The sequence below is a fragment of the Quercus suber genome, unplaced genomic scaffold, assembly GCF_002906115.3.
Source record: "Quercus suber isolate HL8 unplaced genomic scaffold, Cork oak 2.0 scaffold_256, whole genome shotgun sequence".
In the NCBI taxonomy this organism is placed as follows: Eukaryota; Viridiplantae; Streptophyta; class Magnoliopsida; order Fagales; family Fagaceae; genus Quercus; species Quercus suber.
This window is the reverse complement of record NW_027069712.1, coordinates 64,370-79,330: the sequence shown is the minus strand read 5'-3', so window position 1 is coordinate 79,330 and position 14,961 is coordinate 64,370. Positions and strand designations below refer to the sequence as shown.

Here is a 14,961-nt window from a genome sequence, read left to right as displayed (position 1 = left end):
CTCTCAAAATCATCTCTCAACAACAATTTTAAGCATATGGATCCCAAAAACACACAACTCAACAAATCTAACTAATTTTAAATTTCAAAAATAAGTCAAGACAATTTAGTGAGCATACAATAACACATGTAAACCTTGTGATGGCCAAATCACATTGTACCTGCACATGTATCAAGAGTAGCAAAGAATATTGCGTGTTATGTGTGACAAACATCGCAAGATTGCATAAGTGTATACATGTTATGATGATTTGAGATATGAGAAAATCACTTTAACTCACACACAATCATAACTGTTTAATGGGTACTATCACATTTGAGGTACATCCTATAACTCTCACATCTCCTAAAATACAGGCTTGCATTCATTTTTAAAAGTATTTTTATTCTTTTTGCTTTTTATTTTTCTTTTTTTAATGAGCATATCATGCATGGAATATAAGAGAGAGAGAAAAATACCCNACACTTCCTCTAAAATTCTTAAATATCAACCAATATTTTTTTTAAGTACTATTTACTCAATAATTAAATAATTTTAAAAAAAACTTATAAAAATAACCGACCAAGAGAAAAACTACAAAAAATATCTAATAATGTTTCATTATTAACCCTCCTCATAAATGACAAAAATAGCATCACAAGAGACTTTTTTTTTTTTTTTTTTCAAAACTAACATTAATTTATATATATAAATTCTGTCTCCTCACCAGTGTACTGTTTCTCACACTAAAAATCCGCAGTCATAATATTATTATTATTTTTTCTTTACTTTCTGCCACTAATAATTCCCAGTAATAAAGCTTATAAAATAAATGATGTAAAGGACAACCAGCTGCACCAATCTTCTTCTAGACGTGTGTTCCTCTTCTTCTTTTTTTCTTTCTTTTTTCCCCACCAATGATTTTCTTGAGATGGGGTCAAACAAGTACTGTATCATAAAAAATTAAAGCACCTGACACTTACGAATGCACCATTTTTTTCTCTTTTTTTTTTACGAATTATGCTGGTGTCGGCACGAGTTGTGCCACAACGCGTAACACTTTTTTTACATGTGATAATTGATGACTTGTCAGACTTCAGGCCTAGACTAGACTTTTTTTGAATTCCCAACCTCCCCTACTCCATCACTTCAGTACTATTTCTTAAAGAAAGGAATTTGCAGAAACTTAACGCAAAAACAAGGTAGTCATTAGAACCGGCTCGTACCAGTAGGGATGTACCTACTAATATGTATACCGATATTAAAATATTAATATTTTGTACTAAATTAAATATTGGCCGTATCGGTTATATACTGGCCGATTTGAGTAATATCAAGCGTACCAGTTGGTATAATTTTTTTTTTTTTTTTAAGTTTTGTAATTTTTAAATTTTTGTTATGGTAAAATAGTAATTTATTTGTATTAATTCATTAGTATTATTTGTTTTTTAGTATGTAATGGTAACTTTTAAACTTTCTATTTTTTATAATGTGTTTTTTTTTTTTCTTTTAATTGATACTAAAGTCTAATATTATGAATAATTAGTTCTGAATTGAGGAAATGTTTTATAGTAAACTTTTATATTTATTATAATATATATACACACAAACATACATACATACATACATATATATATATATATATATAAAATAGCGGTAAACCTAAAACGGTACACCGGTATTGACCGGTATTCGAAATATATCGTACTGCTGGCCAAACCGGTATAGCCTCCGATACGAAATTGACTCCCTTACACCAAAATCATATATAGTCCAATCGTTTAAAATCATATATATATATATATATCAAATTCTAAGTCAAATAAAAATATATTTTATTCAAATATATATATATATATATAATCATATATTTAGTAATAAAATATATTTGTGATAAATTCTTTATTCTTTGCTTTAAATCAGTAATAAAATTGAAATAAAAAATGTAACAATTATAAACAATATTTAGTAGTTAAAATACAGTAGTATAAACGAAATGAAACCAACTAAGATAAGGTTACTTATCTTAACTAGCTTACCACAAAAGAATTTCTTCCTAACATTTCTTCTAAAATTCTTAAATATCACCTAAAATAAGTTTTTTTTTTTTTCAAATACCATTTACTTAATAATTAAATAATTTAAGAAAAACTTATAAAGGTACCCGATCAGAAGAAAACCTACTAAAATATCTAATAATTTTTTATTATTAACTCTCCTCATAAATGACAAATATAGCATCACTGGAGACTTATCTTATATTTCAAAACTATCATTAATTTATATATATAAATTATGTCTCCTCGCCAAGCCTAACAAGTAATGCACTGTTTCTCACACTAAGAATCTGCAGTCATAATATTATTATTATTTTTTTCTTTACTTTTTGCCACTGATAGTTCCTAGTAGGAAATTCTAGTCTTTTGTCCTTAATTTTTAAAAAATTTAGCAATATACCTCTGTGGGGTCAGAGAATTTAGCAACCCCGGCCCATTTTATACTGAACCCAAGGCCCACGCCGAAAAAGAAAGAATATCCGAGGACGAACGAAAAAGGCCCAAATGGCCGAGGAACATCGTCGAGGACAAACCTGTCCTCGATCAACCAAGATCATAGAAGGGAAGAGCAGCGCGCCATCAAAGGCAGCCTCCCAAAGCATTCCAAAAAGAATGACAAGTACAAAGGGCCAGCCGTGGGAGCATGATGGAGGAGCAGTTCAAGGAGAAACTGTCACCTCTGCATTAAATGCCCCAAACTAATGTCCTTACTGCATTAATAAGGAAATAACCTCTGAACAACGTTACCTCGGTTGTCGCGACTCACAGAACGCTAGAGAGAATGTCTGATGGGACAAGCACTCAAGTATAGGCTTAGATGATCAATAAGTGGAATGCCAAGATCATTTAAAGAGGGATATATAATAGGAGAAGCCCACCATAAAGAAAGGGAGAAAGAAAACGGGAAAAAGAGAAAAAGGGATGCACGATAGCGATCTCAAGAACTCTTGTAACCACTGTCATTCTGTACATACAAGAGCAAGAGCTCCACGGATGGCGCCGAGGACGAATTTTCCTTGATGAGCTCAATTCATTTCTGTTTGATCGTCATGAACCCCCACGCTAACCGTTGTCCATGCACCAAAACTTAGCTCTTTGGCCCACTCTCTACAAATTTATTGTATTGGGCTCACTGGGGCCAAGATCCCACACATTTTGGGTTTGGTCAAAAAATCGTGACCCTACAGCCTTTATTTCGAAACTATATAGGGATATACCCATATTTCGATACTCAATTACTTTAAAATTGAGTTTCAATGAAATACTCGATTCGTAGAAAATCAAGTTATACCCGATCAAACTAAAAAAAAAAAGGAAAACATTTGCATGGAACTCGAGTTCCAAAACGCCACTATAGGGCTTAAAAACGCTACTATAGGGCTCCCTGAACCTGGTATGGGGTGATCACACTTATAAATTTTTTTTATTTTTATTTTTTGCAGAAAAACGCCTCTATAGGGTTTTAAAACGTCACTATAGGGCCTAAAAACACCACTATAAAGCTCCCTAAACTTGGTATAGATCACATTTATAAAAAAAAAAAATGAGTTCCATGCATTTTTTTTTTTTAAAGTTTGATCAGGCATAACTTGATTTTTTACAAATCGAATATTTAATTGAAACTCGATTTTAAGGTAATCGAGCATCAAAACGAAGGCACGCCCCAATATAATTTGCAAATAGGGGTATATTGCCAATTTTAAAAAAATTAAATGTAAAATGCTAGAATCTTCGTTTCTAGTAATAAAGCTTATAAAATAAATGATATAGTGTGCGACCAGGAAGCACGTTTGCACTTTCCAAACACTCGTTTTGCGTTTCAGTAGTTTTTTTTTTTTTTTTTTCTTTTTGAGCTGAAATCTTTGATTTTTCTTGTGAATAGTATATGGTGTGTAATGTTTATAGACTTATAAATTTCACTTTTCAATTACTTTTTTATTAAAAATAAATCTTATAATATTATTTACATATTTAAAAATTATTTTACTATAATATTTTTAATTTTAATTTTTAACAATATCCAAATGAACCAGTAAAAAACAACAGGCTGAACCAATATTCTTCTATACGTGTGCTCCTCTTCTTCATTTTTTTTTCTTTTTTTTTTTTCCGCCACCATTGATTTTCTTGAGATGGGGACAAACAAGTACTGTATCATAAAAAATCGAAGCACCTGACACTTACGAATGCGCCATTTTTTTCTCTTTTTTTTTTTACGAATTATACCGGTGTCGGCACAGAGTGGCACAAGGCATAACACTTTTTTTACATGTGATAGTTGATGACTTGTCAGACTTCAGGCCTAGACTAGCTACTAGACTTTTTTTGCATTCCCAACTTCCCCTACTCCATCACTTCGGTACTACTTCTTGAAGAAAGGCATTTGCAGAAACTTGACACCAACATCATATATAGTGATCGTCTAAAATTATATTGGAGAATGTTAACCCAATTACATATATATATATATATAAAGTCTGATTAATATGTGTTCAAAAGACACATATTAGAGGGTGTTTAGTAGAGTAATTTGAAAATTGTTGTTTATTATTTTTTGAAATACGTGTGGGTAAAAAAGTGTGTTGAAATGCGTGAAATGCTGTTTAAAAACTAAAAAATGTTGTTTAAAATGGCAAACCAAACGGGGCCTAAGTCTTTTATTTTTGAAAACTTTTTCTCGAGAATTGAAAAATTGTTAATATTTTTTCAATTCTCAAGAAAACTTTTTCTAAAAATGAAAATTAATATGTGCTCTTAGGGCACATATTAGTAAAATTCATATATAAAATTATAGGTCAAACAAAATATACCTCATTTAAATATATATATATATATTTATATTTAATTATATATTTAGTAATAAAATATATTTGTGTTAAATTTTTTATTCCTCACTTTAAATTAGTAATAAAATTAAAATAAAAAATGTAACAATTATAAATAATATTTAGTAGTTAAAATACATTAATATAAATGAAATGAAATCAATTAAAATAAAGTTACTTATCTTAACTAGTTTACACAAAAGAATTCCTATCTAACACTTTTTCTAAAATTCTTAAATATCACTTAAAATAATTATTTTTTTAAGTACTATTTATTCAATAATTAAATAATTTAAAAAAAACTTATAAAAGTACCGACAAGAAGAAAAACTACTAAAAAAATATCTAATAATTTTTCATTATTAACTCTCCTCATAAATGACAAAAATAGCATCACAGGAGACTTGTCTCATATTTCAAAACTATCATTAATTTATATATATAAATTATCTTCTCACCAAGCCTAACAAATATTGCACTGTTTCTCACACTAAAAATCCGCAGTCATAATATTATTATTATTTTTTCTTTACTCTCTGCCGCTAATAGTTCCTAGTAATAAAGCTTATAAAATAAATGACGTAATGGACAACCAGCTGGACCAATCTTCTCCCATACGTGTGTTCCTCTTCTTCTTCTTCTTCTTCTTCTTTTTTTAATTTTTTTTCCCGCCACCATTGATTCTCGTGAGATGGGGACAAACAAGTACTGAATCATAAAAAATCAAAGCACCTGACACTTACGAATGCACTATCTTTATCTTTTTCCTTTTTTTTTCTTTTTTTTTTTTTACGAATTATGCTGGTGGTGTCAGCACAAGTTGTGCCACACGGCATAAGTGCATCCACAATGAAACTAAAAATTTAGTTATTTAATTTGACCAAAAATTATTTTATTTATTTTATTTACATATATATTGCAGTAGTTGATCTATTTTAGCTTTTAACACAATAAAATAATATAAAAATCGTAATAAAATAATATAATCACTACAATAAAATAATATATCTCATTACCCGAAAAACATCTACAGCACCAACCACAACCATAACCACAACCACAGCCATAGCCACAACCACCACGACCAGTCCACCAAAAAAAAAAAAAAGTGCCACAGCCACCACCAACACAGCATCACCAACAAACTCACAGCCACCACAAAACAAACTCACAGCACATCACAAAACAACTCACAGCCACAAATTACAAATCGAATCCACGCCGATACGACCCACCACCACCATCATCTCCACCGTAACTCCTGAAATCTAGCAACCCAAACGCCGAAACCCACCAAACCCAAATGTCAAAACCACACACCGATCTCAACCCTGATACCAACGCACACTGATCTCACCGTTTGCTTGAAAGAGTTTTGACATCGATCTCATTGTTTGCTTGAGAGAGTTTTGAGAGATGAGATGAGAGCTTTCGAATGGAGAGAGAGAGAGAGAGAGAGAGAGAGAGAGAGAGAGAGAGAGAGAGAGAGAGAGAGAGAGAGAGAGAGAGCGCACGGCAACGTGGGTGAGATGGGTTGACAGCGTGGGATGGCAATGTGGGTGATGACGATGAAGATTAGCGATGATGAAGATCCAGAATAGATTGGCGAAGCAAAGAGTAGATGAGAGAGAGAAAAAAAAATGAGAAGAAAAGAGAAGAAAGAAGAGAAGCTGGAGAGAGAGAGAGAGAGAGAGAGAGAGAGAGAGAGAGAGAGAGAGAGAGAGAGAGAATATTTTTTTAATGGAAGAGAAGAGAGAAATTTAATAAAATAATATTTTTTTAGCTCTTATGAACAGTGCACATCTATCTATAGATGTGTACTGTAGCAATAGAGCTAAAAAAAAATAGATTTAGCTCCACTACTAGGTGCTGATTTTGGGGTTTGAGGAGTTAAAATATAGCAATATAGCACCACTGTTGTGAGTGCTCTAACACTTTTTTTACATGTGATAATTGATGACTTGTCAGACTTTAGGCTTAGACTAGCTACTAGATTTTTTTTTTGCATTCCTAACCTCCCCCACTCCATCACTTCGGTACTATTTCTTAAAGAAAGGCATTTGTAGAAACTTGACACCAAGCACAACAAATCTTGACACAAACATAGTAACCTGTAATTTCCATCGCAGTTAACGCAATAAAGGGCATAGAAAAGATTAACAACTATTTTTAGCGTCCAAAATACCAAAAATATAAATCTAAACTCTTCTTCAATTATGTCATAAAACTTATTGGATATTTAGATAGTGTTATTATTGACAAAAATACTTATATAAAAATATTTTAATTTCATATAAAGTTTAGATTTTGTTGAAAAATTTAGACCCCGGTTATAGAATTAAAAGGTTTTAAATCCAATTGTTAATTAGATTATAATAAATAAAGATAAACAATGATATTTGACATTCAAATTTTGCTATGCCGAAGCACACAAATGTCATTGGCATTGCACTTTTACTATGCCGAAGCATACAGATATCATTTCATGATTGGTGGGCAACAGTGGTGAGATGGTTATTTATACATTTCTCTTAGGATTTTCTAGTCATTCTCCTAAAAAAGAGTGATATGAGTGTTAAGTATAAGAGATTACTTAATTTTACTCATCACAAACACAAGCCATAAAACTCACTTACTTAGTTATGCATAGAGATGCTCATCTAAGCTACAAACGATATAAAGTTTAGAAAATTTTGTTTCAATGGCCATTCAAGGTGCATAAGTACCAATGTAGATAAACACACACTGTTTTTGTATTTTTATGATATTTCATTTTTATTTTTATTTTGAAAACAAAATAAAATAAAAACTAAACAACCAAACAAAAACAGACAAACAACATGAAAGTATGAAAGAAAGATGCATATGCATGAAGGCATGATAGAAGGGTGTAGATGCATGAAAGTATAATTCCAAAAATAGATAAGAAATCAAACAAAGAGAGCCCTGCTCTAGATAGACAGAATTAAAGCAAAGGACAAACAGAAAAGATAATTAAGTCTTAGGCTCCTTTCTCACCCACACAGCACAAGTCTTTGACCATGAAGATGAAAAGGCATGTGTCCTAGTATGTCTACTAAAGGACATAGAAGAATTAGAATTCTCCTAAAATTGAGTTAAAAAGCTCAAAAATTTTAATAGCTCTCCAAACAAAAGTGTAGGTCATTGAGAGGAAACCTGTGACCGTTTGGACACTTGTTTTTGAAGATACAACTTAAAGCAATTAAGACGAATGTGTCCAGGCACACCACAATGGTGACAAACATGAGGTCTAACAAAGGATTTAGAATTAGCCAAAACAATTTTGGATTTTATACCTTTATCACCTTTTTCAGATTGGGACACAAAGATAGTCCTTGATCCAGAAGCCGTGAAAGAAGAGGGGCTGGAGGAAACAGCATATCCTAAGTCAGTCTTATCAAAACTAGGCTTTTGAGCACTCAAGACCTCATCAAATTTTGCACTAGACATCCTTTCCATTTGAGTCCTAGCTTGACTAAGCTCAACTTCAAGATTCTTGACATTCTTTTCTAATGAGGTGTTCTCCCCAACAAGAGTCTTAACTGATCTGTTAGTCAAGTCTTAACTAAGCTTGTAGTCTCATCTAGTTTGACTAACAGATCAGTTTTTTTAGTTTTTACCTCGTTAAGCTATTTTCTACAAAGATGAGAAGTCTTTTCATATTTTATGAATTCAGTGCATAGCTTATCATAGGCTTCTTGAAGGGTCAACTTCTTGGGTACTTCATCATCAGAAGAATCCTCACTGTCACTAGCACTCTTCATAATCACCATATCGGTTGAGGCAGCAAAGGTCATAACGTGACTACATTCATCCACATACTCATCAGAAGAGTCATTCTCAGTATCACTCCAATTAGCAACCAACCCTTTATCTTTTAACTCTTTGGTCTTTTCTTTCATGAGGTAGTTTGGACACTCTATCCTCATATGACCAAAACCTTTGCACTCATGGCATTGGACGAGGGGTTTCTTATTCTTGCCATTCTTTGAGGATTTAGATTTTCTAGGAGGTTTGCTTTTATTCTTTTTCCTAAATTGAAGAAGCTTAATAATCTCATCAGTTATGAAAGTTAGATCCTCATCCTCATCTTCATCATCATCTTTATCATCATCTTCATAGTCCTCAATCTCTTCCTCTATACCTTTAAGAGCCAAGTTTCTAATCTTTCCACATTTTCCCATTAAACTTAATCACATCTCATAGGTTTGAAGGTTCCCTATAAGCTCAGTCAAAGGAATTTCATCAATGTCCTTTACTTTTTCAATGATAGTGATCTTGGCATAGAATTTTTCAGGTAAGGACCTAAGGATTTTCCTAACAATTTTGGATTCTGCTATAGATTCTTCAAGGTTGAAGGCAGAATTCACAATATCCTTGGGTTTAGCATAGAACTCATCAAATATCTCATCCTCTTCCATTCTTATTTCTTCAAAACTACTAGTGAGTCTTTGAAGTTTCACAGTCTTTACTGCCTTAGTACCTTCATAGGTGGTCTCAAGAATGGTCCATGCTTCCTTGGCAACTTCCGTTGATGATACTTTCTTGAATTCCTCATTGATCACCCCACAAAACAAAGCATTCAAGGCCCTACTATTGAAATTTGCCGCTATGATTGTTGCATCATCCCAATCCACCAACGCTTTCTTTGGCTTAATCTAGCCAACTTCAATAGCTTGTCATACCTGTTCACCTAGAGCTTGCAAAAAAATTTTCATACGAATTTTCCAGTACGCATAATTAGTTTCATCAAATAAATGAGGAATCAAAAGAGATTGTCCACGATCCATGACAACGGGGGTCAATGATCACATTTAAGAAATTAATCCAATCAGAGTGTACTTGCTCTGATACCATTTGTTGAGAAATTTAGACACCGGTTGATAGAATTAATAGGTTTTAAATCCAAATTGTTAATTAGATTTATTACAAATAAACATTGTTAAAACAAATAAACATTGTTAAAACAAACAAACATCAATATCATGTCAAAATCATGCAATGGAAAAATAAATAAGACAAGATATGATGACCCAGGAATACCAATGAAACAAACTAGTTTCACATTAAAAAATCTGGAGGGAAACCTTCCAGAAAAGCAATCTACTATAGTAAAGAGAAGTTTCAGATCTAATACAAAACCTTTGACCCTAGACTCTATAATTCCCGTAAATGAACTTACAGCAAAAACTTTCTACTGCTTCAGAATCTTTGAACTCTTCAACATATGAACGCCACCCGTATTGCATGGATCCCAGTACGTGACTAACCAATGATGCACGACTCCTAGTACGTGACTAACACACCAACTTGAAGAAGATTGTTGACTACAAAGTTTTTCACTTTATCAACAATAAAAATCAAGAAGCACTTGTTTACAAAATCCTAAGGCGCAAAGACGCAGTAACTTCTTTTAGAGAAAATAAAGCATCGGTCGCCTTTTACATATGTTCTTTGTATTCTCTTATATAACGGCCTCTAAAATAAGCCTTATATATGTATAGGATTGTGAGAAAAGAAACCCTACATAAATACATAAATATGGGCCGAAAATCAGATCTGGAAATCTGAATTCTAGTGACCTCGATAGATACCCTGATAGATAGTATTTGTCAAGCCTCATTAAACCTCGATAGATAACTATCTGTCGAGCAGCTGTCGAACTATATGTCTGTAAGTGTCGAGCTATTTGTCCAGCTTTAGTGAACAGCTTTTCTTCACTTGTTTTTTGGTCCAATTTTCATGACTCTAATACTAGACTTGAACAACATGTTTCTTGAAGTATTAAACACATTCTAGATCTACCCAAATACAAGTAAAGTGCGTTTTGTCAAAGGATTAGCCAATTACATAAAATATGTCCTTAACAGATTTAACGAAGAATGAGATTTCTTAAGCTCTTACCTTAAGTATGCCGTCAGGCTTTTTCTACTTGAATATTCTAAGTAATCTGCTTCAAAAAATATCTATAATTATAAAGTGATTTAATTAGTTTATATATAACTATGGTTTCAACCTAATTTTTTAAAAACTCCCTTAATAATACTTGATGTGTCTAAATTAAATTTAGTTCGTCTATGGTAGTCGTCCATGACCAGATCACGTCCAAAGATGTTTTACAAGGAAGGAAGCTCAACATAAGCACCACAAACATGAATAGGATTCGTTCATGAATATCGTGATCGTCCAAATTAGGATGGTCGTCCATGGCATGCAAGGGTATGGACGACCATACAACATTTAGCCAATTTTAAAGGAGCTCTCTACAAGCTCTATGCAATCATACCACGATCTGTCATTCCAGAACATGGTGAGGATTTTCTGAAATTTGCTCCATTTTCTCCATTAACTCCACACATCCCTCATGATGATGGTGGATCCGAATAAGTAGACTCACTCGTAAGTCTTTATAAACCAAGGTAAGTTCTAATACACTAATTCACAATCCTTGTGTTCTAGTGAGAAAATTGACTTAACTATCGGAGGGTCCTTGGCCGGTTCACACTGGTTACCCTTGTCGTCTTTTTTTTTTTCTCTCTTTAGGCCATCAAGCTATTACCGTGACCTGGAGCATTTAGCCTACTAATTCTTGTACATCATCAATATTAATTATAAAATTGAACCCACAAAGAGATTTACTTAAATACCCCCACCTTTGTAGTCTTTTTCTCTTTTTGTGAGTATTACAACTGTAATTTCTATTTAATATAGTGAAATTATTCAGAGTTTGTCCCGTAATTTTTACCTTCAAGAAGAAAGAGTTTTCTATGAAATTTTTTGTGTTTTTGTGTTGTTGTGCTTCAACTGTGCCTTTTGAAATTTATTGACAATTATATAAAATTTTTCCCAACAAGAGAGCATTTCTCTATTGAAAGAAGACGGTGTTATATTGCTTAACTTACAAAATGATCATGATTTGTACAATATATACTAGCAGAAAACAAAAACGGAAAAGATCAAGAATCAATTACACAATCTGAGATATTTCTAGAAGATGTTAATAACCACCTCTCCCACGTGCACACGAATGAACACTAATAGGTTTAATATACAAGTCCTTAAAAACGACATCGTTGCACTTATAAGAAACGGCATCGTTTCCTTTTAATCAAGACACGCATTTGGCTTTCTTCTTAGACGACACCGTTTTCGGTGTTATCGTTGGAACAGTGTCTTCATCTTCAATTTCTTCAATGCTGCAGCTTGGGCTTTCAAGTAGTTATCAAAGAGGCAAAACAAGAAGACAGAACAGCACAGTGTTTTTTGTTTTTGAAGAAGTAGAGGAAACAAAGAATGGGAATTTAACTTTAGTTGTAGTAAAGCTCGAGGCCCATGCCATCGTGAATCTCGTAATCCTTGAGAGTGATGTGGTCTTCGTAGATGTTGTACCACTTCTGGATCCTAATCTTGTCGGCCCTTGTACCAGTCTGAGCCGTCACAAGCTTCTTCGGGTCACCTATGGTGTCATCCTCGCTGCACTTCGCACGAACCTTCTTCCCCAACCGATCGTTCAGCACCACCTCTGTCATCTTCACACTTCACAAATCAACAACCCCTTCTTTAGTCACTCACACAAATTTTGGGGAGGACGATTGACGAGTCTTGTTAACAATGTCAAAGTTTTCAGGTCCTTTATAGTCATTTCATTATTAGTTTATTGGAGTGTACTATTATTATGCAATATTGTATTTTAAGTCCTTTCTTAAAAGTGTAATAAATTATTAAAACTTGAAAGTTAAAACAATAAAATTAAATAAAATAAACAAAATCATGAGTTTCAAATTTTCAATAACATTTAGGTTTGGAAATTTGTTGAATTTGAATAAAGGAATTGTTTAAATATTGTGATTTCACATAAAAGTGAAAAATGCTACTCTAATGTTTTTTTTTTACATTATTTAAAATTTGTTGTAAAAATATTATTGACGCTTCACTTCAAATATATTAACTTTATATATACAGTGTATTTATAAAAGAAAACCCGGTAAGTATGGATTTTCCTTTTTTATTTTTAATGTGATTTATTTTTTTTTATTTGATTAATGGAATTTGTTATAATATTGAACATTAACATTGTAGGGTTGGTATTTGTGGCCCAAGTCCAAACACAATTAATTTGTAGAGTATGGGTGAAAGAGCTAGGTTAAGTATGAGATTGATAACAATGGATCACAGCTTTCAAACACAAGCCAGCATTAATTTGCATGTAAAATTTGATAATCCGAAGAGCTACACTATTTGTTTTTCTGATGAACAAAAATCTTAGGGTTACAATCAAGTTCTCTCCCTCCCCCTCTCTTGTTAGGAGCTTCCTTCCTTTATATAGTCACTCTTCTCCTCATCTCCATCGTCCACGTATTCCTCATCCATGAGTTTGCTGAAGTACATGTCACGTCAAGCATCTTCTTTTAGCTCCGTGTGAGTGCCGGTAGGTTAGGATGCACTGTTCAGGGGTCTTCTTCACATAAATGCGGCCAGAAAAGTTGCTGCAGTGTATTAAATACGGTGGCAGTAGCTTTCCCCTTAGATATTTCTCCATCTTTATCATTCCGTAGCATACTCAGAGCTTATCTTGATCAGGTGGAGTCCTCGGAATGTCATTCTGGCCTTTCACACATTCAATTGATTTATGATATTGCATCAGAGGATTACAACCTCTTCGGACAGGAGACATCCTCTTTGGATTGTGATAATTCTTCCTTTTGAGGGTCCCACTTCCAGCCGGGCCCTGCCTTTCCCATTTCCTTCTTCTCGGTCGCAAAATAGCCCTCCTATGGGCCTTGGGCCCATTACGTTGGGCTAGACCATTTTTCCCCCCACAAACACGTTTTGGAATGAATATTTAAGGTAGTAGTATTTTTTTAAATAAGTACTTAACATAGGAGCAGTTAACTAGTAAAACCTCTTATTTTTAATAATTCAAATGATGATAAAGAGTAATTATCATGAAGTGGATATCTTATATTACTGCTAGTTTTCATTTACAGTATGTATGGATCGAATTAAAATAAGGAGAATGAAAAAAATAGAGAAGAAAACTGATGAAAAAATTGTTTGGGTGAGTTGAAAACACAAAGGAAAGAAAATGGTGAGGCCTGGTATCTTCCATCTGAGCCTACCAAAATACATCCCTCTGAATTAGAGAGAAAACCAAATAGAAAATGAGAGAAAAAAAATCCAAATGACTTTTTTACCCTTTTTCCCTGTTATCTTTCCCTTGGTAAAGTTGTGTTTTTCTTTTGGATGCCAAGAACTTTCTTTCTTCTTAACACAAGTGCAGATATGAAAAGAGAGTTCGAGCATTGGGAAGCTGCGGTGCAGTACTGCTAATGGCGAATTAGTGAGATTAGTGAATAATGGAATAGAAAAAGAATAAATTGCTCAAAGACAAAATAAATAGGCCAAAAAAAAAAAAACATGAATTTCTAAAACGTGGAGTATTTATTTCAATAAACCTTTGTATCTTATATATTTTTTCTTGCATTAGTTTTAACATTGTCAATAATATTGATTCGGATAGTTGTAGAATACTCTGAATCATCCCAAAATAAACAAGAAAATCCCTATGGAAGAAATCACTAACAGATCAGTAGTAGGATTATCACAATAGTTCATGTTGTTTGAACTCAAAACCAGCATTAACATCAAACGTATTCAGGTCATGCAGCAGCCTCTGCTGGTTTGAAATGCAGTTGTAAATGGGGTAAACAAACAGTTGATATGAAATTGCTAGCACCGAACAAAGGCCATGCCTAAAACAGTTACAAATTTCACAAATACAACGCCTACCCAATTACTAGAATGTAATTGAAAAAGACTTTCTTGCTATTGTGAAAATTACTAAAACTCCATGATGATTTAGTTACAACTGATACTGATTTGTTGTTTTTGTTCTTATTTTGTTGGTAGATTGATTGAAGTGACAAGTGGTGGGTGCAAAAATTAATATTAAATTTAGTCTTTTTAAGAGTTAAATGAATTGTCTATATACTAAAGTTAGAATTAATTTCTAGTTAACCTTGCATATACTTTCTCATAATGTTTCTCAGATCCTCTTGAAGAAATCAGTGAGTCAATAT

General features: G+C 32.9%; 1 protein-coding gene across 1 annotated transcript; it reads right to left on the bottom strand.

Moving 5' to 3' along the window:
- Positions 1–11,754: 11,754 nt before the first annotated feature.
- On the bottom strand, positions 11,755–12,501 carry LOC112036480 (ubiquitin-like protein 5). Its single transcript, XM_024069322.2, has one exon. The coding sequence runs from the start codon at positions 12,409–12,411 to the stop codon at positions 12,190–12,192; it is 222 nt and encodes a 73-aa protein (XP_023925090.1). The 5' UTR covers positions 12,412–12,501; the 3' UTR covers positions 11,755–12,189.
- Positions 12,502–14,961: the final 2,460 nt, after the last annotated feature.